This window comes from Gekko japonicus, unplaced genomic scaffold (genome assembly GCF_001447785.1).
Source record: "Gekko japonicus isolate JY-2015 unplaced genomic scaffold, Gekko_japonicus_V1.1 scaffold2372, whole genome shotgun sequence".
Classification (NCBI taxonomy): Eukaryota; Metazoa; Chordata; class Lepidosauria; order Squamata; family Gekkonidae; genus Gekko; species Gekko japonicus.
Window position 1 is genome coordinate 218,443 of NW_015159784.1, and position 27,108 is coordinate 245,550.

The window sequence follows — 27,108 nt, forward strand, 5'->3', positions numbered from 1 at the left end:
GTATGACATTATTCTCTGATGCTGCCTCCTACAGCAGACCTCTTTCTTTTTTCTTTCTAAGATCAGGAAAAGGGCTTTTAATGCAACATCCCTGGATCTAATGTGACTCTGAACAAAATAATGAATCTTGAGACAACTCATAAATAAACATATCATGTAGCTTAGCCTTCAAACTCCCATTCCCCAGGCTCTGCTGACACCTCCTCCTCCAGGAACTCCTGAAATTCCAGAACCTTAACTACTGATTGGACAGATGTGAACAATGGACTTCATCCCAGTGACCTGTGGCCTTCACAGCCACCAAAGTGTAATGGTTCCTCCGGGTTTTAATATGCCATTGTTATTCGTTATACAGACTCCCAGCTTTCTGCTGAATACTGTCTTATTTATCTTAAGTAGCACCTGGTTTGCTAGCCCATCAGTGGTCTGCAGCAGACCTCTTGACTCCCCACTGATGTTGTTCTGGGGAGGGGCAATCTCTCCAGGAACAGCATTTAGAGAAGCTTTTGGGCCAGCAGCCGAGGGGAATCCTGCTCCATTGATAGAATCCCCTTTAGATTTGCATGGGATCTAACTCAATGTGAGAAAACGCAGCTGCATTTATTTCAACAAAGTTACAGATGGGGATGAGGACTAAGGACTGAAGATGCAGATAGCATGGAAACAATCTAAATAAGTGATTGGCAGAGCAATCCTACGCAGGTCTCTTCAGAATCCTACTCAAATCTATTCAGTGGGCTTACTCCCAGGAAAAGGTTCTTAGGGTTGCACTGTTAATATAACATTCTGTCACGGAACCTTGCTTAACATCTCTGTTCATCCAGACTGACAGACATTCCCTCAAACTATTTGCAAAGAAGCTGTGTATTTTGACAAACTATTGTCTATATAAATCCTTTTAAAAGGATGAATTGGTGACATTTAAAAAATCTTGTTGGCTGATAGCAGAAACATCTAAGTAAAAAATGAATCACCATGTACTGAGGTTATAAAAAGCAATTTTCTCCTAAATCATGCCAAGGTCCCTCTAGCAGAAATCTTTCTCTGGTTTGCTATGCAGATGTCTGTTTAGGATCCTGGGGATCACAACTCACCTTCATACAGCATGCAAAACATATGCTCAACAGTGCATCCATCCACTCCTTAACCAAGTGAGAATACCCCATATGGAACAATTCTCCGATTTCCATATTGTTAGAAAAGATTAATCCCTTATACACAGCATAGTTGAAAATATACTGATGTCAAAACTGACACTGGTTATTTTTGTTTGGCTTCAAAGACAACATATGTAAGCAAAACTTACTCATGCCATTATTTTCTTTATCCCCAGCATTTTTTGCTAAACTCATGGCATATTCACATACTTCTGCTGCTTCTCTCTGAGCTAGCTGCCGCAGACAAGCTACAGCAGCCCGACGAAGTAGCAAGTGGGAACTGCACAAGTGAACCTATAACCAAAGCCATAAACAGTCAAAATTGTAGTGTAGCTTTAAAAAAAACCTCATAAATACGATTCACAACTGGCAATCAGCTGCTCAGCAAATTAAAGTTTCTACTATATTTAAATACAAAGGAAAGAAACCCACTGGCTTGAAAATCCCTGCCCAAACAAGGTCAGGAATATGCCGTGTGTGGAGGAGCTTTATGGTAGCTCAAACCCATTCTAATTAGTTAAAGAAAAACACTTCAGCACAAGATATAGAATCTAGATGTTCTTTAAAAAACACCCTACAACCACATGCACAACTGAAGTAAATAATGTAAAGCAACCACTTTTTGATCTAGCCGATTTCAATAAAAGAGAGGTGAGCTTGTGCTCAGTTTTCACATGGAAATCAATAGGGCTTTGAAGCGCTTAACTTTTGCTTAACATCTTCCAATACGCCCCTGCTGAAAACTGTTTACAGTTGTGGTTTTGGCTAAGAATTAAAGAAAGCTTAGCAGTTATAAGAGGACAATTATTCAACACACACAGGAGACTACATTTGGAGAACTAATAGGCATATCGTAATCAGTGGCCAGAAGTAAAGCAGTTCCTTTCTGGCATCAAATAATGGCTAGGATTTAAAAGGACACAAGGCCCAGATGAGACATCATTACACTGTCATCTGATTCAGATGATGGTATCAGCTGTCAGCAGCATGACAGTTTTTGGAATCAAAGAACCTCATAGTTCATAAAGAAAAAACACTGAGAGCATCTGGGTTCACGTTGTGTCATTACATTTTCCCACTTTTGAATACAAGACACAGTCTACAGCATTCCTAAACATGCTTCTCAAGCAGAAGCACATTCATATTTTATGGCAATTTCCCCCCAAAGAAGACCATCTGAATATTCTTTTTTCTTCCAAATAATTTAACAGGCTCATGGTTTTTGCTGACAGGATGTAATCATATACAAACCAGTATTCTCCCCCGCCCCCAGGTAGAATAGCACTCTTTTTTAAACCAGTAATTCTTTATTTGCTGCTTTACTAAAAGTTATGTTGAAAACAGATCTGCTTTTGCCATTTTAACATACGATAGAGTACATAATTATTGAGGGCTGGGATGCAAAGTCAGCTTTCATCTGTGGAAGATAAAAGGCATTTTCACCTATTTCTCATCAAACACCCTCCATTTGCCCATCACAAAGGTTCCCGGAGGGTCACATCCCCCAAAAATAAAACTTGGGGAAACTTAGTGGACTGAAGTGAGAGGAGGGGATGCAGGAATGTTCTGTTCTGCTGATAGAAATACCTTCGGTTAGAGGAAACTGACCTTTGGGTCCACACCTGCATCCTTACTTCATTTACGGATATCTTAAAAATTCATGAATTGCAATGCTAAATACTGGAATTCTACATTTCTAGATGCAGTTTGTCCATATGTGTTTAACATGTTGTAAGTTGTAAACCCTATGAAATTTGATACTGCCAGTTACTTTCCAGTGTCTTAATGATTAATAATATTATTTGCTAAAACAGAGAGATCCCAAAATGCTCAACCTTTAGACAGATGGGCTCAGGCAAATCACAAACAGTTGCTAGATGGAGTCTTTTCTGATTATACCAGTGTATCAGCAGCCTAAATAGCCAAAGTTCATCGGAGCTCAGAAGCTACATAGGGTTAGCGCTGGTTAGTATTTGGGTGGGAGACCACCGAGAAAGACTAGGGCTGCCATGCAGAGGAAGGCGATGGAATAAGGAGTATATTTTACACTTACACAGAGACTGGGAACGAGACTAGAGAGGTTGACATGCCGTGGTGCAAACATGTGAAGCTGCTGAAGGCAGGAAATAGCCGCCGCCTGAACAAGTGAGTCTGAATGATCTTGTGTAATTGCACACCCCACTAAACACGATGAGCGAATAGTTGAAATTGTAGCTCCATTGCCTTAAAGGTAATGAAAACAGTCAATACAACTTTTGCACTTTTATACAGTTTTCTCTTTCAATCTCACAGATTTATACCAACAGATTATTTGAAAGGGTTCACAAAATTTACAAATGTTAGAACCTCCTAAGGCACAATTCAAAGCTTTTCTCCACTCAGTACTATATACTGATCTGGGTCTCCCCATTCCACTAAATGGTCAGAGTTCTACAGTGAGAGAGCCCAATTAAGTTCCAGCACATTATTATTGGCTGCTCCTGCTGGACTAAAAGACTTCAGCTACCAGTTAGAAAACTGATCGCCTTCCAAAACCAAAGGTGATGGCTCCTCTCCACCTCATTACCCAAAAGGTAGCCCTCCCATCAGTCTCTCAGCTACTACAGTGACAGAATTAAAATGTAAGAGCCCTAGCCGCCAGGGTGGGATTCTTTGAGGTTGTGCAGGACTGCATACTAATCCAGCCAGAGAACCAACTTGTGTCTTAATTTGCACCTCTTAGAATTATAAATTAATACAATTTGGAAAATTTCACAAATATGTGGAAGAATTCTCACAATATCTACACATTTGCAGGGACAACCAAATGTCATATGGTATCACTGCCAAATAAAAACAAGCAACTTTTAAAAATACATATGCAATAAAGTTTAATTTAGCCATGTCATGGAAGTAAACCAAAAAATCCAGGTAATCAGTAATACTATTCTGACAGGGAGCAACTGAGCAGGTTTAGAGGTTCTACATAACTGGAGTTTCAGATTATTTGTGCTTCATTAAAGAATGTTCTACTACAGCCCATGATCACCAACATTTGGAGAAACACTAACTAGATAATTCTCAGTACCCCTTATTCAGTAAAACACTATTTCAGGGTTGCCACTAAAATGTTATTTTTCATTTCCCTGACTTTCCCTGACTTTCCCTGACCAACATTTGTCAATTTCCCTGACCACCATTCAAATATAACCACAAGTTAAAAAATGAAGAAGTATTGCATTAATGCAAGGTAAGGTTCCACTCTACAACTACACAAGTCTCAACTGCAAAAATATTTGTCAAAGAGATTCAATATCAGCTTCTTTCAACATTAACTGCAGCAACATCTGTTTTGCAATTGCACCAAAAATTACACCAAGATACAAATTTCAATGCAAGTACACTCTGAATGCTAACAAATGACATAACATTTTTGTTATTGTTTTAAAGGTACACTAAAAATTATATAAACGTTCTACCTAAAATAGTTGGGAAAGGGCATCATTAAGTTCTACTTGTGTTCTGCTACTTCTCTATTCCAGTTGCCACAAGAACAGATCATGCTCTTGAAGCAGCAGGTCAAAAATCCACTACTTTAATATATTTTAATCACAATTTCCCTGACTTTCCCTGACTTCAGATCAATTTCCCTGACTTTCCCTGACCAATTTTCATTTCTCTGACTTTCCAGAAAGTGGCAACCCTGTATTTAACTTAGGTATGTATAACGGAATTCCTCAAGGTATAATAACAGGGAATAGAGACAGGGACAGAATTAAGGCCGCCAGCATACAAATATTAATTAGGACGTTTTTTAAAAAAACAACCTTAAGATGTGATCCTTCTATTTGTTATAAATACTGAAGTCCCACTGAAATACTTATGTGATGATATACTTACATAACTGAATGCAGGACTGTAACATTCGTTCTTATTGCAGTCTGTTCTTACCTTGTAGCTCAGGGCCAACAGTTGTTATTATAGCACCAAGGCATCGGCCCAAACATTGGTGTACTTCTGTATGTGATGGAGGCACAGTCAGAAGTAAGGTAAGAACCAAAGACAGAGTGGGTTCAACATATCCCCGGTACATCGGTCCACTGGAATCCACTATTAAAGCAAGTGAATGAAGGGACCAGGTCTAGAAGAAGAATGAATATTTCTTACCCACACTTTAGCTTCTATGGCTGCCACAGTAACATAAAGGGTTCTCAAATGCTGCCACATTTAATCACGTTAAGGTTGGAAACAAGTTGCTGAAGTTCTCTCCCCAAATATAATCACCAAAAATCAAAAAGAGAACCAGAACAGAATAGAGATACATGGGTCCAAACAACATGATTTAAAGCCCTTGGAAAATAAATGCTAAAGGCAAGAAAGCAGAATTCTATTACCCTCTCAGCAGTCATACCAGCCAACAGGTGTGGTTGTTGAGAGGGGAACCTCTGTTATTACACATGCTAAGCACAGTGATTTGAAATTCTACTATGTACTTCACATTTTAAGGCATCAAGGAATAGTTTCCATCCATCCATTCATTTTTATTGCTCATAGACCCACAAGTCATAAGCAAATAGAATATAAGGAATAGTTTGGACTGGGCCCCTCTTAAGCTCCTCAAAACAACTGGCTCACTTCTCCAACAACTGCTGTTGCCTGCCTATTAAATGGACTGGGGAAAACTTCATAACACAGACTATAAAAGGGGGGGGATCATCTACCACAGCAAACAGCTGCAGTTCTTATCAAGCCCAATTGAAAGTTTTGTAAGTTTCTAAGGGCTAATGAAACTTAATGTTAGTAGAGAGAGAAGAATATTGTTAACAGTATTGGGCCTGGCTTCTGCAGGATCTAGGGGTGGAGAAAGGAACTCCATCAGAGTTCCAAGGGGAAGGGGAGAAAATACTTCGTAGAGTCTTTTAGCAAGCATCTAGTCCTATAATTCTGGTTATTAAAAACAGCAGGCAGTTATTCCACCGAATTAAGTGGGGCTGAAAAACACTTGTGTGTGAATGTACTTAATAACTGGGTTGAACAGTGGGGAAGAACACAACTTCAGATTGTTTTTTGAACACTAGTTATGGTTTTCTAGCTATTAAAGACTGAAGAATTGTTGAAACAAAATTTGCTCATTATCAGAGATCTTTCAGTTATTTTTTAAATGGTTAGAAATTATTGCCTATTCTATTTGGACAGTTTTGTTTTTATGTACTTGATAAAAGAATCCCTGTGCAACCAGAAGGCAGGTTCATGACACTTAGCTTGTGCTGGGTGATAAATATTTACAAGCAGGGTAGCCACAAAAACTTGCAGGGGTCACTTCATTTCTCCTGTATTGCCTTCCCCGCACTATTTCCCCCCCCCCCGCAGCTCCTCTTTTCCTTTCCCCTTGCCCTGCTTCCTTCTCTCCTTCCCATTCACCAACAAACCCCACAGTCTTCAGCTTTCTTTATTTACTTAATTTACTACCATATCTCTCTCCCCAAGAGGGGGTCAAAGCAGATAACATCATTCTCCTGTCCTCCATTTTATCCTCACAAGAACCCTGTCAAGTAGGTTAAGCTGAGAATATGTAACCGCCGCAAGTCACCCAGCGAGCTTCCACAGTAGAATGGTAATTCAAACCTAGGTCTCCTAGATTCTAGTCTGAAACCCTAACTACACTGGCTTTCATGGGGTGGCTGCTACTGAACAGTACCAAGTAGCTGAATCAGGGTGAGTTGCATGAGTCAGATGGTAGCTGGCCCCAATGAATCCTCCCTCAAAGACCAAAACAGCCCCCTCCCTCTGCCCTTTTCTGATAGAAACCAAGGCTTAAAGGCTGGCAACACTGTTGTGGTTGCCTAGCAATGGCCACTAAGAGCATTCCTTTCTTAAAGCTACAGGTGCTGCTTCTATTATGGTGGGGGATTAACTTTCAATTTATTTATTTTTTTAGATTTCAGATTTTTCTGCAAACTTGAGGCACTTTTCAGGTTTGTAGAAAGATACGCCTTGTCTGTCCATGACTCCAGTCTCTGGATTTAAGTATCCACAGATGGGGCCACACTGAGAATTTGATACAGTGGTTTTACCTGGACTTCAGGTGAAGTTCCGTCTTGTGCCAATGCCAACAGAATGCTAACACTGGTTTTCAGATGTTGTCCAGAACCTATTCCACCGACATAACGATGGAGACAGCCGAGAGCCAAGGAATGGCCTGTTCTTGATACAACATCTCTAGCGGATTTCAGCCTGTCAAGATTTTTTATGTTAAGTACGTAGTCAATATCAAAAAACAAACCTTACTGTAAGACTAAGATTAAACTTTCCAGTGGGCAAAACAGATAGGAAACAATCTTTTATACTAATTAGCTGTATATAAAATCCTGTGGTTAACATCTTCAGAACCAAAATGTATAACTGTATATCATTTTAAGATGTTCTTATGCTCCACTGAGCATCCCAATCAGAAAATTTTATACAATCTGAAAACAGAATGCTTGGTACAACAGTAGATGATATTTTCTAAAAAAACATTAAGCTTTACTTGGTAAAAAAACCCCTACATACTTGTCAAAGCTGAACTGAGCCATTCGGGCAATGAAAGTTGCTTCTCCAACCACCTGTGCCATTCTGCCAAGAGCTTCTCCTGCAGCACATCTCAGAATGGGATTAGGATTGTCAAGTGCTCCCATAACCAGTGTCAAGGCAGATTTGCGAACTTCTTCTGGTCCCAATGTACTCTTATTCTCAGCTAAGCCCTTTAACAGAAGAGGAAAATGTAATGAAATTATACAGAAGTGATTATTAAAGGATGATGCACCACATCAAAACTATTGTACCTAGAAATAAATTTACAAACACAGAAACATTTTAGGCTTGATCCCATTATAACAAATGCCTTACAGGGCTGACTGCTAGTCGTAAACAGTGAAATCGTCGTGGTTCCAAAATGCCTTTTCAACCATATAACCTTCCACACGGCCTCATTTAGTTGTTTGTTGTTTTATGTGAGAAATTCACTTTTTCCTTAGAGTTTGGGACTGAACAAAACCTTCACCTTGAGTTTTAAAAAAATCTCTCTCTCAGCAGAGAACAGGTAGGAGGGGGGAAGTCAATTGCTCTCCATATTCACCCAACAGTGCTCTAGAGATGCCTGGTCAGATACAATGTGAAGGTCAAGCTCCCCCCCCCCCGCCTGCCAGCTTGAAAAGTGGCATCTAGTATGGAACAGAGAAAACAGAAATGCTGGAAAGGGAAGCTGGGAGCCCTTGTCCTCTCTGTGGATAGTTCCTACAAAAGCCAGGTGGCAGTGTAACTCAAGAAAGGGAAAGAAATGCCCCTGAGTGTTGGGAAAGCCAGATGGGTGGCACATGCCAGGCGAAGACCTTGGATGCCCACTAGTGCACAGACACTTCAGAGGGCAGGATAGAAAAGGGCCTGGAGGTCAAAGCAGGGCTGTTCCGCCACTGCTAGCTTTGCTACAGTCCACTGAATGTTCACTGGTTAAAGATGCTACGGCGATCTCACCTTTTTCCCTCCCTCACACATAGAATTTTCCATTTTTTCTTCTTCTTTCTTGCTGAGGAGTCCCCATATCTATTTTATTCTTATTTGTTTGTCTATGGCTGTTGTTTTAATATATGTGTGTGTGTGTTTTGACTTACAGGATAAAAGGTCAGGTGGAATCAGGAGTAGGATGTATAAGGTGAACCGAAAATCAAACTGAGATAACTTTGTAATCACACTAATGCCAGATAATTTGTTGCCAACAAGTAAGTGTTCCCCTATTCAAAAAGGTATTTTAAAACTCTGAAGAGAGAGGCTTTCTTTTCATTTTCTGCTTAAACATTCAAGCATAAGTTTCTGAGTTACACTGACTCTTAAAGTCTGGAAGGCAAGAACATACAACCAAGTTCCCAAAACCCTTCCATATACTTAAACAATGAATCATTCCTCTTTTCACTGGGCAGGGATTACTTCTCTTAACTAGAAGCAATTTCCCTTTTCTGCTTGAATAAGGGTCCTCTCTGATCCTTTCACTCCTTTTGCCTCCTTCCCAGTTCACAGTCAGTGCTAACTGTCTCTTCTTCAACTGTCAGTTCCCAACTGTCATTTCTTAACTGACTCTCTCCACAGAATTCTATTTGAACAGCCTGTCACTCAAAGGTTTTCATACTCTGTTAGGCATTAGACTCTTGACATCCTTGGGGATGCAGGGCAAGGGGAATGATATGCTTTAAGGTCCTGGAGCACAAAATATATAATCCGATATAATCCAATTTTTCCTCTCCTGTGATGTTCCAGCAAGCAGGTTGGGCTTTTTGCTGTCTGCAACACGTGCTGTTCCCTGTTCATGTCACACTAATACTTATGGAATCTGTAATCAATAGAGTTGTGTCTTTATTTTTACAGCTGCCCATACACATGCTCTCTCTGTTATGGCTCCCACTTTGTGGAATGGCCTGCCTGATGTAGCGGGGAAGGCCCCCAACAATTCTGTCATTCCTCAAACCGTGTAAAACAGAATAGTCCAGGAGGGCATCACTAAAGGGAAATGTAAGGCTGTAAGACAATGGAATGGAGGGTGCTTTTTAAAAAAGTAGCAGCATTGTAGTCTCTTCCACTGTAAATATTATATGGCTCTAATACCATCTGAAAGAATTCCTAGGCACTTAACCAAATCATTAGGTGTCAGCTGGATGTCATCAAAACTGGAAAGCACAATGTTCTTGAAGACCTCAGCCTTCCCTATAAATATCATCTGTCTTATCAGGATTTAGTTTCAACTTGATAATTTAATCTAGGAAGACCTGGAGTTGTTCTGCTGCCACTCTCTCTATCTTGCCCAGGAAGAGCAAATGATTACCTTGAGGCTATACTATTGTGCTTTACATGGGTCAGCCGTTAAAAACAACTCAGAAACTCCAGTTGGTACAGAAAGCTGCAGTGTGATCGCTATTGGGCATTAGGTGGAACATGCATATCACATCTACTCTATGGAGACTCCAATCAGTTACCGGTTTTAATGCAAGGTTCTGATTATCACCAGAAAGCCCTTAATGGCCTTAGATCCACATACCTGCAGGACCACCTCTCCCATTATGCCCCACATTGACAAGTTTGCATGTCTGAGATAAGCATTCTGAAGGCACCATCCTGCAAATGATTAAGATCACCAATTGCCTATTCATGTGCATTCTCTGTGGTGGCTCCCAACGTATGGAATGGCTTGACACACAAAGACACACACACTTCTATCATTTTGCAGAATGTGCAAAGCAGAAATGTTCAGGGAGGGCATGTTTATAAAGAAATCAGAACCTGTAGGATAATGGAAGAGATCAGGAGGTCATTTTATATGGGATAGATCCAGGTAGTCAGCTGTGTTAGTCTGAAGCAGTAGAACAAATTTAGAGTCCAGTGGCACCTTTAAGACCAACAAAGGTTTATTCAAGGTATGAGCTTTCGTGTGCAAGGCACACTTTTTCAAATACAGTGGAATGGTAGATGAGGTTCTAAACTTATAGACAGGGATTTAACAACAAATTAACGAGTAACATGATGATGTTTAAATTATGCAAAGTGGAAAACTAAATAACAACTTACTTCCCACAAACACCTTTAGACATTTATCTGCTATTTTGATATATTTATTGTTTTACAACTGTTAACTTTATAACCTTGTTATTTAGTTTTTCACTTTGCACAGCTTAAACATCATCATGTTACATGTTAATACATGTTAATTTGCTGTTAAATCCCTGTCTATAAGCTTAGAACTTCATCTACCATTCCAATGTATTTGAAAAAGTGTGCCTTGCACACGAAAGCTCATACCTTGAATAAATCTTTGTTGGTATTAAAGGTACCACTAGATTCTAATTTTATATGGGAATTACAGTGTAATCTAGTGCAACATTTACTGTAGCAATTGTGTTCCTTTACTGCATCATCTTCTACCTTTACAACCCAGTTTTTGCATTGCAGCATTGTCATGTCCTACTGCATTGTTTATTAGAGGTCCTTGCTGTTTGATGGAATTGTTTTTTCAAATTTTGGAATCTGCTGTAGTGCCCTCTGGAGACAGGGGAACATTGTACATGGAGTCCATGGGGTCTTGAAATCACAAGCCAAGTCACTATTTCCTTATGCATGTTTTGTTATTGATCAATCCAGACCCCAGTAGGTAGCATTCTTTTCACCCACCTCAGAGTTACACTGCCTTACACAGGAGAAGAGCCACAACCCTGCAACCTACCTCCCACTTCTGCCTTCTTCTTCTCCTGCCAGCCTCCTCCCATTTCCCCTGCCTCCCTTTCTATAGCCCCAGCTTCACACTGGGCCCTTGAGTTAAGCTCTGCCCTCTTCTCCTGCATTCCCTCCCTTGCCTCAAAACACCTGGGCGCAGAGAGCTGTTGTTCTTCCACCCAGGCTTGCTCACTGCCTCCACACCCTGTTGTTGAGGCTACTGTACCTTTCTGCCCTTGGTCCCACCCTGCTCCACCCAGGTGAGTCTTGCTGCCAGGCCCAAGGGCGTGTCCTACCCTGCTAGGAAGTTTGTTTCTAGGTAGTCTGTCACAAGTGCCTGGAGTCCCAGAGAGAAAGGCAAGCTACAAATGAAGTAATAAATAAAATAATAAACTGTTTTCATGGGCTGGGCTCACGGCAGGCACATTCAAATACTATAAATTCTCCCTCCACTTCTTTTTTATTGCCATGACAATAATATTGATACTGAAATATATATATGGATTCATCTTGTAGGACAGGATCTCATTTTCATAGCAGTGCTTCCCTTAAGGTAACATGGTAACAGCATGCATTTCAGCACTTAAGTATTGAGAGCCCAGTGCAGACAGAAGAAAGAGCAACCTGAAATACACTGCACCGTTGTGCAGTTCTCAATCTACAATATTGCTAGGGACAACATGCGGATTCTCTGAATTACACTGGCACAATCGTAATCATCAGAAGGAATTTGTCTCAATTTCAATGTTATTCAATTCCAATTACACAGAGAAAGCAAAAATAAAAAAACAAAAAATGACTACAGCAGTGTATTTATCAAAGCAAACTCACCTTTAATGCACTGAGAACAGCTGTGAAGATATTAAGCTGCACAGCTTGCTGACGGACACCTTTTGCCTGCTTGACACATTCTGCAAAGTGATCCAGCATTTGTAGCCTGTAAAAACAAACAGACTGCAGGAAATGCTTATTGGAGGACAGTGGAAAGACCTGCAAAAACTCACATATTCCATAGGTATGTAAATGATAGTTGCCTCCACATGGCCAACAGCTGTGCCACAATGTGTGGTAATACAATGTAACTGGGATGATGTTACTGTGCATGTTAAAGATGGTACTTTCAATCCTATTGGCCATACTGATTACAATAAAATAAAACATGCAAATAAGTTTTATAAGAATAAATAATATAATAGTAAATAAATAAGTTTTATAAGAATAATAAAAGCTTCCCACCCACTACTGATTATAACTTCCTCTACATATGCAAATAAGCATTCCACATGGAGGATTTATGTTCAACTAGTACATAATGACGCTTTTAGAAAAGACACCATGCACGCATTTGTCAATTGCTATCATTTAAACAGGATTCCCAAATCAATGTTGGTGAATCAAAGAACACAATAATGAGGCATCAGAGCATAAGCTTTATTATGACATACCTGTGTTTGTAGGAAACATGAGGAAAAACCACTCCAAAGAGAGCCACGGAAGCGTCAATGACTGATACTCCCAAAGGAAGGGGACCAGGTACAGCTTCACCAGCAGGGATGCGTAAGTAAATAGAAGAGGGGTCATGCTCTAGAGCACCACTTCCAGAGGCACTGTTTGGCTGGAGCTGCAAAGCATTAAAATGTTTGAAATGGGATTCTAGCATATCTTTCACACCTTTCACCTTACATATTGGTCCAAGAAAATCTGTCTTACTCAAAAAAGTAGGCAACAGAGTCGGCAACAAGCACTTTCACATTTTTCTCTTTTTGGCATTTTTGGGTGTTTTTTAATATGTGCACACCTGGAAGTCATGGTGACCTCTGTACACATTGGTCCAAGAAAATCTGTCTTACTCAAAAAAGTAGGCAACAAAGCAGGCAACAGGCACTTTCAAATTTTTCTCTTTTTGGCATTTTTGGCTGTTTTTTAATATGTGCACAAGTGTGCGCACACCTGGAAAGCATGGTGACCTCTGTAGACTGACCCCTACTGGGGGCCTGGAGGATATTCAGAGAGATGGCTGAATAAAGCCTGCCCCCGGCTCCCGCCTCTGGTATTTCAAGGAGGTCTCCCATCCAAGTACTTGCCAGAGTCAACCCTGCTTAGCTTCCAAGAGCCTGGGCTAAATAATTATATCTGCTGGCTGCAGCAACTGTGTTCAGTATTTCAAATACCAAAAAAAAGACTGAAATGTTTTTTGTATTCATGGGAAACAGTTAATGGCTGCAATCATGTAATTACTAAGACTTTATAAAGTCAAGTATCTTGACTTCATAAACCACATGACGTGGGAACTTATAGATGAATAATCAGGTATTTTCACACAAAGTTTCCATCTAGAAGTATAGAAAGGAAGCACAAAACCATGATTGATTAACAGATGCCCTAGTGTGGAACAGTCAGCAGGTGTATCCTCATGATGGCTAGGTCTATCAGCAGCTACTAGCCATGATGACTAAAGAGAACCTCCACATTCAGAAGCAATAAACCTCTGAACACCACTGCCAGAAAGCAACATCAGGGGAAGGCCTTGACCTCTATGCTCTGTTGCTGGCCCTCCAGAGTAACTGGTTGGCCACTGTGTGAGACAAGAGGCTAAACTAGATGGACCAGTCTGATCCAAACTAGATGGACTAGTCTGATCCAGCAGGGCTCTTATGCTGTTATGCTGTTATGGAGATAGTCATATGATGCCAAAAGAAAAAGGAAAGTAGCATCCCACACCTGTTAATCAATACATTTTGCAGAGACCTGAGTACTGAGAAATGGCAAAAAAAGGTACCTGATCCTCAATAGATTTATGGTCTGTTTCCTGGAGCCAGGAGCCAAGAAGAACACTGTCATCATAATGACAAAGTGATCTAAGAAGGGATGTTGTAGTATTTGCAGAGTTGTCTGTCAAAGTGAATTCTGCCACTAGCTCCCGAAGGAGGGCATTAAATGATCCTAGAGGGGAAAAGTGTAATTTGAAAAATACAGCTTTTTTAACACCACATCAGTCAACAAATATCACAAAAGCAAGAGCTGTTCCACTACAATAATAATGTGGCACAAAAACACCAGCACCAACATGGTTCCTGGCATCACACAGTGATCCAGGGTAATCTCACAGTACTGCAAAGCCTGTGTGGCTTTTGTGACTGGATGTATTAAGACAGCACATTGTTCCCCAATATAAGAAGCACATGACAAGTCAAACAAATTAAAAAAGAGAATTGTATTTTGAACATACTGCATTTAATGCTATATGGTATTATCTAGAAGTTGAATTCTTTAGCCAGATATAATCCTGAATACATAGTTCTGAAGAGCAATACGGGCAGAAATCCAAATAGGTCCATTTGCATGTGCAAAACACTTCTGCAAATATTGTTGCTGGTTTGGTCTTCCAGCAGTGGTCCTGATGGAATGCCACTTCAAAGAGTCCCCCAATCTTTGGATCAGCTTTTCAGAGGCTATTGGGGGATACACTGCTTGAAAGCACTGGTTGTTAAACCCCAATGTGCACATAGTACACTATCGCACCCACAGAATACGAATTAACTTATCAGCAAGGCAACTTAGCCTTGATATTCTTAAGTACTATTTATTTATTTAGAATATTTTATGCTGCCTCTTCAAAGTCCTGCTTGAGGCAGCTTACATTTAAAATCACAATATTAAAAACTAATAATTAAACATAAGCAGCATAAAAACCATTAAAAAGCTGATAAGATAAAAACTCTTAATTAAAAGTCTCATAAAAACTCTTAATTAAAAGTCTCAAAGGGAAAGACATTCCGAAGGTGAGGTGCCACCATAGAAAATGCCCTGTCTCTTGTTACCATCCATCTCTGAAGGTGGGGTCAGAGACAGCAAATACGGAGAGGCATATCTTAACTGGTGGGCTGTGACCCCAAGCTGTTTAGGAACTTAAAGTTAAGAACCATCACTTTGAACTGTGCCCAGAAACATGTGGGTGACCAGTGCAGATCTTTCACCACAGGGGTCATACTGCCCCTGTACTGAAGTATGGTTCAGGGTTTTGTATTTTTTCTTCTTAAAGGACATATAAATAGCTTAATTTTAATCAAATGTCATCAAAGCAAGAAAGAACAACATACAACAAAATATCACAGCAAAAAACAATAAAAACGGTAAAAAAAAATGAGAAGCCCAACTAACCAGATCCAAATACCACTACAACTAGAGTTCATTAGTCATGAAAAGCTTGGATAAATAAGTCAGTCAGGTAAGCCCAATTGAATCGTGCATCTGAAAAACTATAGCAGATACCTCGTTCCATATTTTTGGATGAAGAATGCCATTTCTCCACTGGCCCCCTAATTTTTATATAATTGTGCCTCATCTTAAGGGGCAGTGTAGTACATAAAGGAGAAGACACTCCCCCAACTATCCCAGTACTGAGACTCAAAAGGATTGTAGAAATAAGCAACAGCAAGCTGAATTTTTTCCATAATCAGCAGCAACCAGTGGAATTCATGCAAACATCAGTGCTTTACGGGTCATTCAGCTACTACTAGAAATGTATTTTGCTGCTGTATTTTGGAACAGCTTCTGCCACACACAGTCTAGTTAATAAGTTACAACAAAATTTAGGCTAAACTGTTCTTTTTCTGAGCACAGCTGATAAAATACAGCCGCTGCCACCCTGACCACCCAAGAGGAGGCTAGAATCTAAGAGAACTCCCTAACGATGATCCTGGTCTTCCGGGGGTGAATGAACCTTGTCAAAAGGTAGGCATTTCCAGCATTAGGAACATTAACCACAAACAACTCTGTCCTGTATGGATTAGTGTATGTTGAACAGAATAAGGAATGTATGCATATGCATATGTGTGCACACTAGGGGTGTGCAGGGGAAAAAATTCAGTTTTTTCCAGATTCAGGTATAATAAAGCCGAATTTTTTGGGGGGGTATTCCCGAATATACCCAAATACCAATATTGGCATAGTATTGGTACCTGAAAATATTTGGTATTCCCGAAAATATTCAGCTCCATTATATCCTATGGGGCCATCGTAGTCAATGGCAAAAATCTTCTAAAGAGTATTCAGTGGGCTGGGGGGGAGCGGGTTTGATATAGAGGCAACAAATTTGTACTGTAGCTGCTGAAGCCTAGCCTCTCCCCAAAAGACCCCCCAAGTTTGGAAAATATTGGACCGGGGATCCAATTCTAGGGGCACCCAAAGAGGGTGCCCCCAATCCGCCATTGTTTCTTATGGAAGGGAAGAATGCAGGCAGCAGTGTCTCCCAGAAAACCTCTGCACCAGAAAGTAAGTGAGGTATGATGTGAGGGGGCATGTTTGCAAGGCCAACAGCAGAACCAGTGCAATGTGCCCACCAGAATCAGTGCCACTGTGGCAGTCAGTGCCCAAACCCAACAGGTCTCAGGTCGATCTGAGGATCTCTACAGTATAAAAGGGCGAAAAAGAGACAAAAACGGAAAGAAAAAGAAGTGGAGCTCTTTAAAATTTAAAGCCTCCCAGAGCCCATATTCGGCAATGCAGAAAAAGCCGGGGGGGAAACCTGAATATTTTCGGGGGGGGGGGTTGGCATTCAGTATTCAGCAATCAAATCAGATCAGTAAATCTGATTCGGTATGCCAAATACCCAAAAAATGCCGAAAAGGCATTTTTCGGAGGGTGAGTGGGTTCGGCTTTACCAAATGCACACCTCTAGTGCACACCCATGTAGAAGATTTGTGATTAACTTCCCTTAAAAAAATAAAACTACTTTTCCTAGAAACACTGCAAATTCTATCACTTTTAAATAAGTAACAAAAGAAGTTATACAGTCAGCTCCACGTATTGATGCATACATTAAGTACAGTCAACAATTTAATGTAATTTACCTTCATACGTTTTTGGAGGTAACAAAGCCAAAATATCATAAAGTCTTAATCGAACCATTGCTGCGCTAGCCTTCAAATGAGCGCCATGAGCCTTGATTACAGAGGGAATGCTATGATGTCAAGAGGAAATGAAGATTACATTTCAGTTGAAACTACTAACATTCAAACTGTTGAAATGCTATGTGTTGGAATATTAAGAATTATAGATACAATTTTTCAAGTTGGAATTGTTAATTATGAAGTCAATATTGCAACATTTTCTTATATCATCTTATACATTTTAAAACTCTACCATGTTCAGAATAGATAATAATTCAAAGTAAGAATAAAAAACTTAAACTTTAAAGACAGTTGACAGATCTGCATTTTTTCATCTTAGGCAGATAAGGCTGCTGAAACCATATCTCTCCCCCCAGGATTTAGCTACAGTGATCCATGCAATGGTCACTTCCAGGCTTGATTACTGCAACTCGCTCTATGTAGGCTTACCCTTGAGGCTGACCTGGAAACTACAGCTGGTGCAAAATGCGGCAGTGCACCTGCTGACATTGACGCCTATTCGGGCTCATATCCGGGAGGTGCTTTGCCAGTTGACTTCCGGATTTGCTTCAAGGTGCTGGTAATCACCTTTAAAGCCTTATACGGCCTGGGACCCACATATCTGAGGGACCGCCTCTTCCCATGTATGCCCCGAAGAACGTTATGCTCTATAGATCAACATCTCCTGGTTGTCCTCGGCCCAAAGGACGACCGTCTTGCCTCAACCAGGGCCAGGGCTTTTTCTGCCCTGGCCCCTGCCTGATGGAACATGCTCCCAGTCGAGATGTCAAGATCAGGGCCCTGCGGGATCTTCTCCAATTCCACAGGGCCCATAAGATGGAGCTGTTCTGCCAGGCCTTTGGTTGAGGAAGTGGACGTCTCTATACGGCCTCCCTGAGGTGGTTGTCACCCATCTACTTATCAACCCAAATAATATGCCAGGGAACCCGCAGCCAGCTGATTTGTTAGAAGTGTGACTGTGTTTTAACGTTTATTAATTTTAAATTGTTTAATTTTAATTGTATTTATTGTATGTTTTATGATGTTACCTGCCCTGAGCCCGCTGTTGGGATGGGCGGGCTATAAATACAAATAATACTTTAAAATGAATACATAAATAAAAAACAAGAAATCAAACTAAGGTTGAAATGTCAACACTTCATTTTGATATTATATAAATATAAAATAAGATATAATATCTGGCTATTTTCTATACATACATTTATGCAAAGAACAGATTATGCTGAAAGGATAAGCCACAGTGGTGCACAGAAAAGCAAACTTACTGAGACATCATTGTCATAGCACATTCAATAGGAGTCATCAACTTCCGAATAACATCTTCCGTTAGAAGTTCAGGACAGTGAGCAACAAAACTCCTCATAGCTAATAATGATAAATGTATCAGTCAATATTTAACTCATGTTAGTCAAGTAAGGAATATTAGTACTTAACAAGCAATTTAGAAATGCCAATCCTTTCCCAACTCAAAAAGAAATTTAATTTACAGCTCTGTTTGCCAACAAAAAAAATGAAACTATTAAAGTTCTCAAACAGAAAACTATAAAGAAAGAAAGGACATAATTGCCATATTATACATAGTGAGTAGTATCCTGCATACAATTTCTGCCAACACAAGGCAAGGATATTTTTGCTGATCCCCTCCCCTGCGGTTTACCTCCAGGTTCCCCCCTACTATTCCCAAAGGTTCCACTCCCCCAGAACAGCATTTCAGGGGGGCATTTTTGGGGTGCTCTTGGAGTGGGGAGACAGGAAAGTTCAATTTCTGTGGATGGAAATCCTTCCACCCACAGAAACTGTATGCAGGATTCTAGTCACTATCTTCTGGATTAGAGATAGGACTCTAAACAGATTACAACATCCCAAGCCAAAAAAGAAAACGAAGATACAAAGTGTAGTAAAAACAAACACAGAATGGTCAAGCATGTCAAGAAATACACTACAGCAAAAAAATAAAATCCTGTTCACTAGAATACATGGTTGGAAGGAAAGGTTTTGCTACACCAAATGCAGCTGAACTTTGTGTTCTAAAGAAAATAAGAAAACACGTTACTCTTAAACCACAACCTTATGTATCTTTACCGGGGAATAACCCCTGAATTAACATACATAGAATCCCTAAAACTCTTCATGTGAACTTCATTGCAGATGTTCCAGCCTCTTTCACTTTATGCCCAGCAATCAAAATCCACTTCTACAGATGAAATAGAGCAGATTGCACTGCTGACTCTGCCAAAATCTGCTCATGTCATCTGCATGCTCTGTGCTGTCAGCCTGCCTAAACTCATTCAGCTAGGCTTGCAGTGTTATCAGAAAGCCACACTGTACAGTATTTCTAACCTGTAACCCATTAAAAAAGCTTCACCCTCCTGTTGATAATTAATGGTTTTTACTGTTTTTATATGATTTTATGCGTGGGCACTTGTTGCTCTTTGTAAGTCGCCCTGAGCCTGCTTGTGGGGAGGGCGGGATATAAATGCTAAAATTAAAAAAATAAATAATATTATTAATCATATTCTTAGAGGGAAAATGAACCACTGGGGTGAACCAATTTATCAGTCCTCCAAATAAGCAAAACTACTGTTATATCTACACACTAGTGATCCTGAAGGTAACACAAACTAAAATGGTGCTGGAACCATCTATGTCTTTGAGGCTCTTACCACAGAGAGCTCCCGCACGTCCTTCCAACGTTACTTGCCATGTAAAGGAATCTCCACGAGCCTTCTCTGCTTCCAGCTCTTTTAGAGAACGGGGGAAAACGTTTCGCCATAGGAGCAACATCTTAGGAAGATGATAACGAACAACGGAAGGACCTGACCAAGGAGATCAATCACAGTAGAACAAAATAACAAATGCAACATAGCCAAGTCAGTATAAGATCCTTCTATAAATGGCCTCTTCAAAACTCCTGAGTTCTCATTTTAACTAATTCCCTACGTGTTAGAAGCCTCTTTAAAAAGTACTGTTTTGCAGTCCCTTAAAAAACCTGAAGAGGCTGCCATTTTCACCTCTACAGGCAGCAAGTTCCAAAGGGTAAGAGCCACAGCTGAGACCATCCTGGACCTTGCATCCTAGGTTTAATCTAGCAGTGCCATAACATGAATAGCAGGTGTTACTGGATTGAGTTTAGCTATTTGGGCTCATATGGAGGGAGGTGGGTCTTTCAGATCAAAACAAATGGCCTCACATATTGTATGTTCTGCTTTCATTCATATTTATTGTAAGTCTGTAGTTTTTTTAATTTGATGCAAGTCATTTTGAGGCCTGTTGACTGGGAGAAAAGTGAGATATAAATACTTTAAATATATATTTAAATAACATTGCAGAAAAATTGTGCAAGCTTGTGTGTGGTCGTAAAATAATCTGGATTTAAAGGAAAGTATTTACCGGTAGGTAGGAAATTTCAATAGTAGCTTCTTCATAACTGGATTTTATACCATAATATTAAAGGCACAAGTCCCAAAAGGCCTCCTTAAAGTTTGGGTTTAAAACATTCTCCCTACCCTAGTGCTTATACTTCACAGTTTAAAATAAAACAAAAAGGAGGAAGATTTGTTCTTTTCGCAAACCAGCTGTTACTTTAAGGAAACAAAAATAATAACAGAAATATGATAACTTATTCTAACTCCTACTTCCATTCCAATGTTTACATGAACCCATTTATTTAGATTTGTTTTCTGGAAGGCTCAGCTCAGTGTTAAAGTGAGGATTTTTCTCAGTTACAAATTGAGTAGACTGCTCTATATTAATCTCAGCTGGCTGCCTATCAAACATAAAAGCATAATACATGGACCGGTCATATACTCTGAGCCTAACCTACCTCACAGGGCTACTGTAAGAATAAAACTGAGAAGAAAATGATGTAACCTGCTTTGGATCCCCATTTATTTAAGTAAGTAAATCGTGATAAAGACATACACTTCAACACACCTAAAGTCATAAGCGCACCAAGCAAAAGCCACCCAGCCTGTGTTCGCTGTAAAGACAATCTACTGTTTTGTGCAGCAGTTCGTAACAGATCCTCAGCAATACTAACAACCATCTGAAAATAAGGGAAAGAAACACAAAAGATTATAAATTACGCCTGAACAAAACCTAACAAAACCGATAGGCTAATTTAGCACAAGGCTAGCTGACAAGACAAGCCTTCCTTCACCAGGAAACCCATCATAGTTCATTTCTTTCCATCTCAGCTTTATTGCTCTCCGTATCTAAGCATGTAACCAAATGTTTTCTCAGAAGAATAGAACAAAATCCCCTAGTGCTCGAACACATATACAAATGTTTTCAAATAAAATGCCTTGATAATTTATTTTATAATCCCAATTATTCTCTGTGAATGTTATCTTACTGCCCTAGCAGAGGCTGCCTCTTTGCGTTATCAGCTACCACCTGATTAGCATGCTAAAACACTTCTGAAATGATAAAAGGAAATATTGGCCATGATCCAAAAAAGTGGTATGAGCATGCAAGTGACAGCCAAGAACCCAGCCAAAGCTTTCTTTGAAGTTTTTTCTAGGGGTGTGCAAAGAAATTTTTTTGTATTTTTCAGGGTATATCAAACCCAAAAGATATCAGTATTTACCTGATATTCCCAAATCCCAGTATCAGAATGGTATTGGGATTCGAGAAATAATCCGGAGACCCAAATTTATTCAACTTCATTATAGACTATGGGGACCATTCCCCATAAGCTATAATGGAGAATCAATCTGGGGGTATCTGGGGCTCTGGTGGGCCTGTTTTTTGAGGCAGAGGCACCAAATTTGCAGCACAGCTACTGGTGCCTCTCCTCAAAAAACCCCAAGTTTTAAAAAGACTGGACCAGGGGGTCCAGTTCTATGGACCCCCAAAGGAGCCCCCATCCTCCATTATTTCCAATGGAGAAAAGAAGGCATGTAAAAGGGTGTGGTCCTTTTAAATGCCTGAGTTCAACTGCCAAGTTGTGCTACCATGACTCACCTTCTCCAAGCTGTGCCTGAATAAAAGCCAAATAATTTCCGCTTTTACTGGGACTCCCTATTTGGTAGCCGAATCAGATTAGAAAATCTGATTCATCTTAATAAATACCCAAAGAATACTGGTAAGGTATTCTTTGGCTATTTTCGGCTCGGTATATAACGAATGCCCACCCTTAGTATTTTCCCCCACTGCCTAACCGGAAATCACTGTTCAGTTTTTAAAAAGTGGTGGTTGCAACAAACGCTTCAGAAAATGTCAAAGTTGCATTTGCAGTTCTTGCCTGTGTGCATGTATTGCTTCACTGGACCACAGCATTTATGAATTCTCAAACTGCTAATATTACTTTATGATACTTTGTTTCGTCTGCACATGCACGTGTAACAAAGATTAAATTGTTCACAGTCTCACCTTTCCTTTTGCATGTGGAATACCTAAAGGACACTGATGTACTCCACCTAACAACGCAGCCATCGCAAAACTATAACCGCTAACAGCTTCTGGTGATGTCTTCAGATTGTTGAGCCTTTCTGCACACCGGTCCAGAAAAGGAGTCAACTGGAAAGGCAAGGCCACTGCTACACAGCGCAAACACCATGCTGCAGCAAGTCGGGCCGCCATACTTGGATGAAGAAGAACTGAAGTAACCGTCTCTAGCAGCCCTGAGAGTAACACAAACAACAGCAGAATCTTAAGGAGCCTCCAATGAACTTTGGTACAGGAAAAGGGAGGCTTATTATGCCACGGAGCCCTCTTTTACTAGCCACAGCAGGAAGCCATGAAGACGCAGAACCCAACCTGCTCAATAGGACAGGATTTAAAACGAATTCAGTTTTGCTTTCTCTCCACAGACTGCAAACTGAAGTTCACAGATACTGTTATATTGATAATTACTTTGTTCTTTCACCAAGTTTTAAGTCCAGTGGCACCTTTAAGACCAACAAAGTTTAATTCTGGGTATAAGCTTTTGTGTGCTTATACCTGGAATTAAAGTTTGTTGGTCTTAAAGGTGCCACTGGACTTAAAATTTTGTTCTGTTGCTTCAGACCAATCAATATAACAGTATCTGTGAACTTCAGTTTGCAGTCTGTGGAGAGAAAGCAAAACTGAATTCGTTTTAAATCCTGTCCTATTGAGCAGGTTGGGTTCTGCGTCTTCATGGCTTCCTGCTGTGGCTAGTAAAAGAGGGCTCCGTGGCATAATAAGCCTCCCTTTTCCTGTACCAAAGTTCATTGGAGGCTCCTTAAGATTCTGCTGTTGTTTGTGTTACTCTCAGGGCTGCTAGAGACGGTTACTTCAGTTCTTCTTCATCCAAGTATGGCGGCCCGACTTGCTGCAGCATGGTGTTTGCGCTGTGTAGCAGTGGCCTTGCCTTTCCAGTTGACTCCTTTTCTGGACCGGTGTGCAGAAAGGCTCAACAATCTGAAGACATCACCAGAAGCTGTTAGCGGTTATAGTTTTGCGATGGCTGCGTTGTTAGGTGGAGTACATCAGTGTCCTTTAGGTATTCCACATGCAAAAGGAAAGGTGAGACTGTGAACAATTTAATCTTTGTTACACGTGCATGTGCAGACGAAACAAAGTATCATAAAGTAATATTAGCAGTTTGAGAATTCATAAATGCTGTGGTCCAGTGAAGCAATACATGCACACAGGCAAGAACTGCAAATGCAACTTTGACATTTTCTGAAGCGTTTGTTGCAACCACCACTTTTTAAAAACTGAACAGTGATTTCCGGTTAGGCAGTGGGGGAAAATACTAAGGGTGGGCATTCGTTATATACCGAGCCGAAAATAGCCAAAGAATACCTTACCAGTATTCTTTGGGTATTTATTAAGCTGAATCAGATTTTCTAATCTGATTCAGCTACCAAATAGGGAGTCCCAGTAAAAGCGGAAATTATTTGGCTTTTATTCAGGCACAGCTTGGAGAAGGTGAGTCATGGTAGCACAACTTGGCAGTTGAACTCAGGCATTTAAAAGGACCACACCCTTTTACATGCCTTCTTTTCTCCATTGGAAATAATGGAGGATGGGGGCTCCTTTGGGGGTCCATAGAACTGGACCCCCTGGTCCAGTCTTTTTAAAACGGGTTTTTTTGAGTGCCTCTGCCTCAAAAAACAGGCCCCCCCAGAGCCCCAGATACCCCCAGATATTTAGCACCTGCTAGGCTGGCTAGGTTTTATCCTGGGTGTAACAATATGTGCTGGAAGTGTAAAACTCAAACTGGTACGCTCTACCATGTTTGGTGGACGTGTGACATGGTAAAGAAATACTGGAAAGAGGTACCTCAAGTGATCACCCAGGCAACAAAATTGCAAATACCACTGGACCCCGAAATATTTTTACTAAACATATTACCTGACAATTGGAAAAAGAAAGATAAACATGTTATGATAAATTTACTGACGGCAGCCAGAACTGTACTAGCCAGTTATTGGAAAAGAAGTGAAATCCCGGATAGGCTAGACTTTATAAATAAGGCAATTGAGGTAATAGAAATGGACAATTTAACACAAAAACTCCACGGGAGACCAAACTCGTTTCTAACTATGTGGTCAAATGTATACAAACCCAATCTGCTCAATAGGACAGGATTTAAAACGAATTCAGTTTTGCTTTCTCTCCACAGACTGCAAACTGAAGTTCACAGATACTGTTATATTGATAATTACTTTGTTCTTTCACCAAGTTTTAAGTCCAGTGGCACCTTTAAGACCAACAAAGTTTAATTCTGGGTATAAGCTTTTGTGTGCTTATACCTGGAATTAAAGTTTGTTGGTCTTAAAGGTGCCACTGGACTTAAAATTTTGTTCTGTTGCTTCAGACCAACACAGGCTACCCACGTACAGAGTCCACACAAACCTGTTTCTTTTTAGACTGCATTTAAATCATTGTGGGTATGAACTAAAGAAAGTCAGACTTGCTGAAATAGCCTAATGTCTTTTCCTGGACTGCACCTGGTATTTTACACCGGAAGGAACTCGGTATCGGATAACAAGAGTGAGCAGATAACTGACCTTGAACTTAACCCCCCCTTACCTGTGGACGGTTCTTGAATAAGAGGAGACGCAGTGGCATTCAGGCTCTGCACTAGGCTCCCGAGCTCCTGAAGGGCACAAACCATCACGTGCTGGCTTGCAGCAACATCAGCTGCTCCCGGTTTATTTTCAATATTAGCATCATTCACTACTGCCTCTATCAAGGGATGGGGTGAACAGAGAATTAACAGAAATACTGTACAGTGCTCTGGTACATTGAGATAAATTAAGAAATGTAAAAAAGAAGAAATCAGAGAGTGTACTGAAGTATAATGGATAAAAAAACTTCGCTACAACCAATGAAGAATAATCAAACCCCACTTTAGTTATGAGTTAAAAAGGTGGGCTTAAGCAAACTAACTAATTAGACAAGCTAACCGTCTGCCTTTATCCTACATCCTTGTGGAAGCAATGTACATGGTTCTCCCCTCCCTCATTTAGATAAGGTGGGGAGAAATTACTGGCTCAGGGTCATCATGTGAGCTCCATGTCCAAGTAGAGATTTGAACCAGTCCACATCTGATACAAGTCTCACCACTATAACCAGGCTATCAAGTCACTCTACGGCCGCCTCAGTCTACACATCTGTACAGCAGAAATAGTAAATAAAGTGTATGTCATAACTAATGTATTAGTCTTCAAAATGCCCAAGGATATTTATTGTTTTTGATGCAAAAGATTAATATGGCTATATCTCTGAAGTAAGAAATAAAGCTACAAGACTGCTTTTCCTACCATAAATATTTTACATTTAGATTCCCAAAACACTGCTTTTTATTAACCCCCCCCCCATAGACTCATAGCTAGAAAAAAGAATGTGGGTCATATTGCAATAATGTTAAGAGATCATATATAAAAATGTACTGTGCTATTTAAAAACAAAGCCTTTTATATTACAACTACAAAGACCACTGAGTACTAGCAAAATCCTCATACTAGAAAATATGCAAATTGCAATTAATGATTTTAACAAGCGCTTTCTCTTACCTACTGCCTTCATCTGTTTACCAATAGCCTGGCAAATGTCTTTGGCGGCAGCAATCTGTGCCTTTTCACCCAATAAACTGCCTACAGTTGATCTGAGGATAAAAGAGACACATCTTCGAGAATACACAGCTTCTACATGAGTCTGAGTTGCTCGGGGATGAGAAACCAGATCCAGTACATGAGACAAGAACGTAGCAAAATTGCGCTCCAACCACTGACCTCCCAGTGTAGTGACAAAGACAACATAGGCCTGCAAACATAAAACACATACATTATTAACCCAAAATGGAGAATTTGTTCACATTTCTTAACAAGACTGAAAGAACAGAAGACAAGTAAAAGGAAGCTTAATGATCAAAAAGTTTCACAGCAAACAACAGCTTTCTTTCAGATATGGATTCACATTTTTAACATGTCATTATGCAAACAGATTTAAAAGAAATCTGTGCAAACCTGCATGACATTTGGGACAAAATGAAATGTCTTAGTGTTTTTTGTGGTTATTTACAGGTGTTTATCCTATTTTAGAAATCCAAGCCCACTTGGTATGCACCTATGCCTCTATTATGCCGTCTTCCATTAATTTCCTTGGAGAAAACCAATTAGCATGTTGTCAAATAGGAGAACTGCACTGATTTATCTGAAATCAGTGGGTCACTTTTGCTGGTAGGTATCATCAGCACATTGTAGTTGTCAGATATTTGCCAGACTGAGGCAACAGTTGCACTGTATACAGTTTAAAACAAAAAGTTACATGTCCAAATTATGGGTAACTGGTATATCACACCCATACATGAAAAAAAATTCAGACTGGTATTGGAAGGGGTGTGATTAGAT

The 27,108-nt window shown here is 40.1% G+C and overlaps 1 protein-coding gene across 1 annotated transcript in view; it reads right to left on the reverse strand.

Moving 5' to 3' along the window:
* HEATR5B (HEAT repeat containing 5B) overlaps nt 1-27,108 on the reverse strand; it is a 67,858-nt gene that overhangs the window by 30,850 nt on the left and 9,900 nt on the right. Inside the window, exons 7-21 of the mRNA XM_015407101.1 lie at nt 26,272-26,521; nt 25,286-25,441; nt 22,655-22,905; nt 21,215-21,326; nt 19,945-20,097; nt 18,547-18,646; nt 17,222-17,331; nt 14,149-14,312; nt 12,815-12,990; nt 12,201-12,306; nt 7,689-7,879; nt 7,211-7,370; nt 5,088-5,277; nt 3,211-3,380; nt 1,307-1,451 (exon numbers count right to left, since the gene is read on the reverse strand). Of these exons, the coding sequence (XP_015262587.1) occupies nt 1,307-1,451; nt 3,211-3,380; nt 5,088-5,277; nt 7,211-7,370; nt 7,689-7,879; nt 12,201-12,306; nt 12,815-12,990; nt 14,149-14,312; nt 17,222-17,331; nt 18,547-18,646; nt 19,945-20,097; nt 21,215-21,326; nt 22,655-22,905; nt 25,286-25,441; nt 26,272-26,521 (2,434 nt within the window). The remainder of the gene's footprint in view (nt 1-1,306; nt 1,452-3,210; nt 3,381-5,087; nt 5,278-7,210; nt 7,371-7,688; nt 7,880-12,200; nt 12,307-12,814; nt 12,991-14,148; nt 14,313-17,221; nt 17,332-18,546; nt 18,647-19,944; nt 20,098-21,214; nt 21,327-22,654; nt 22,906-25,285; nt 25,442-26,271; nt 26,522-27,108) is intronic.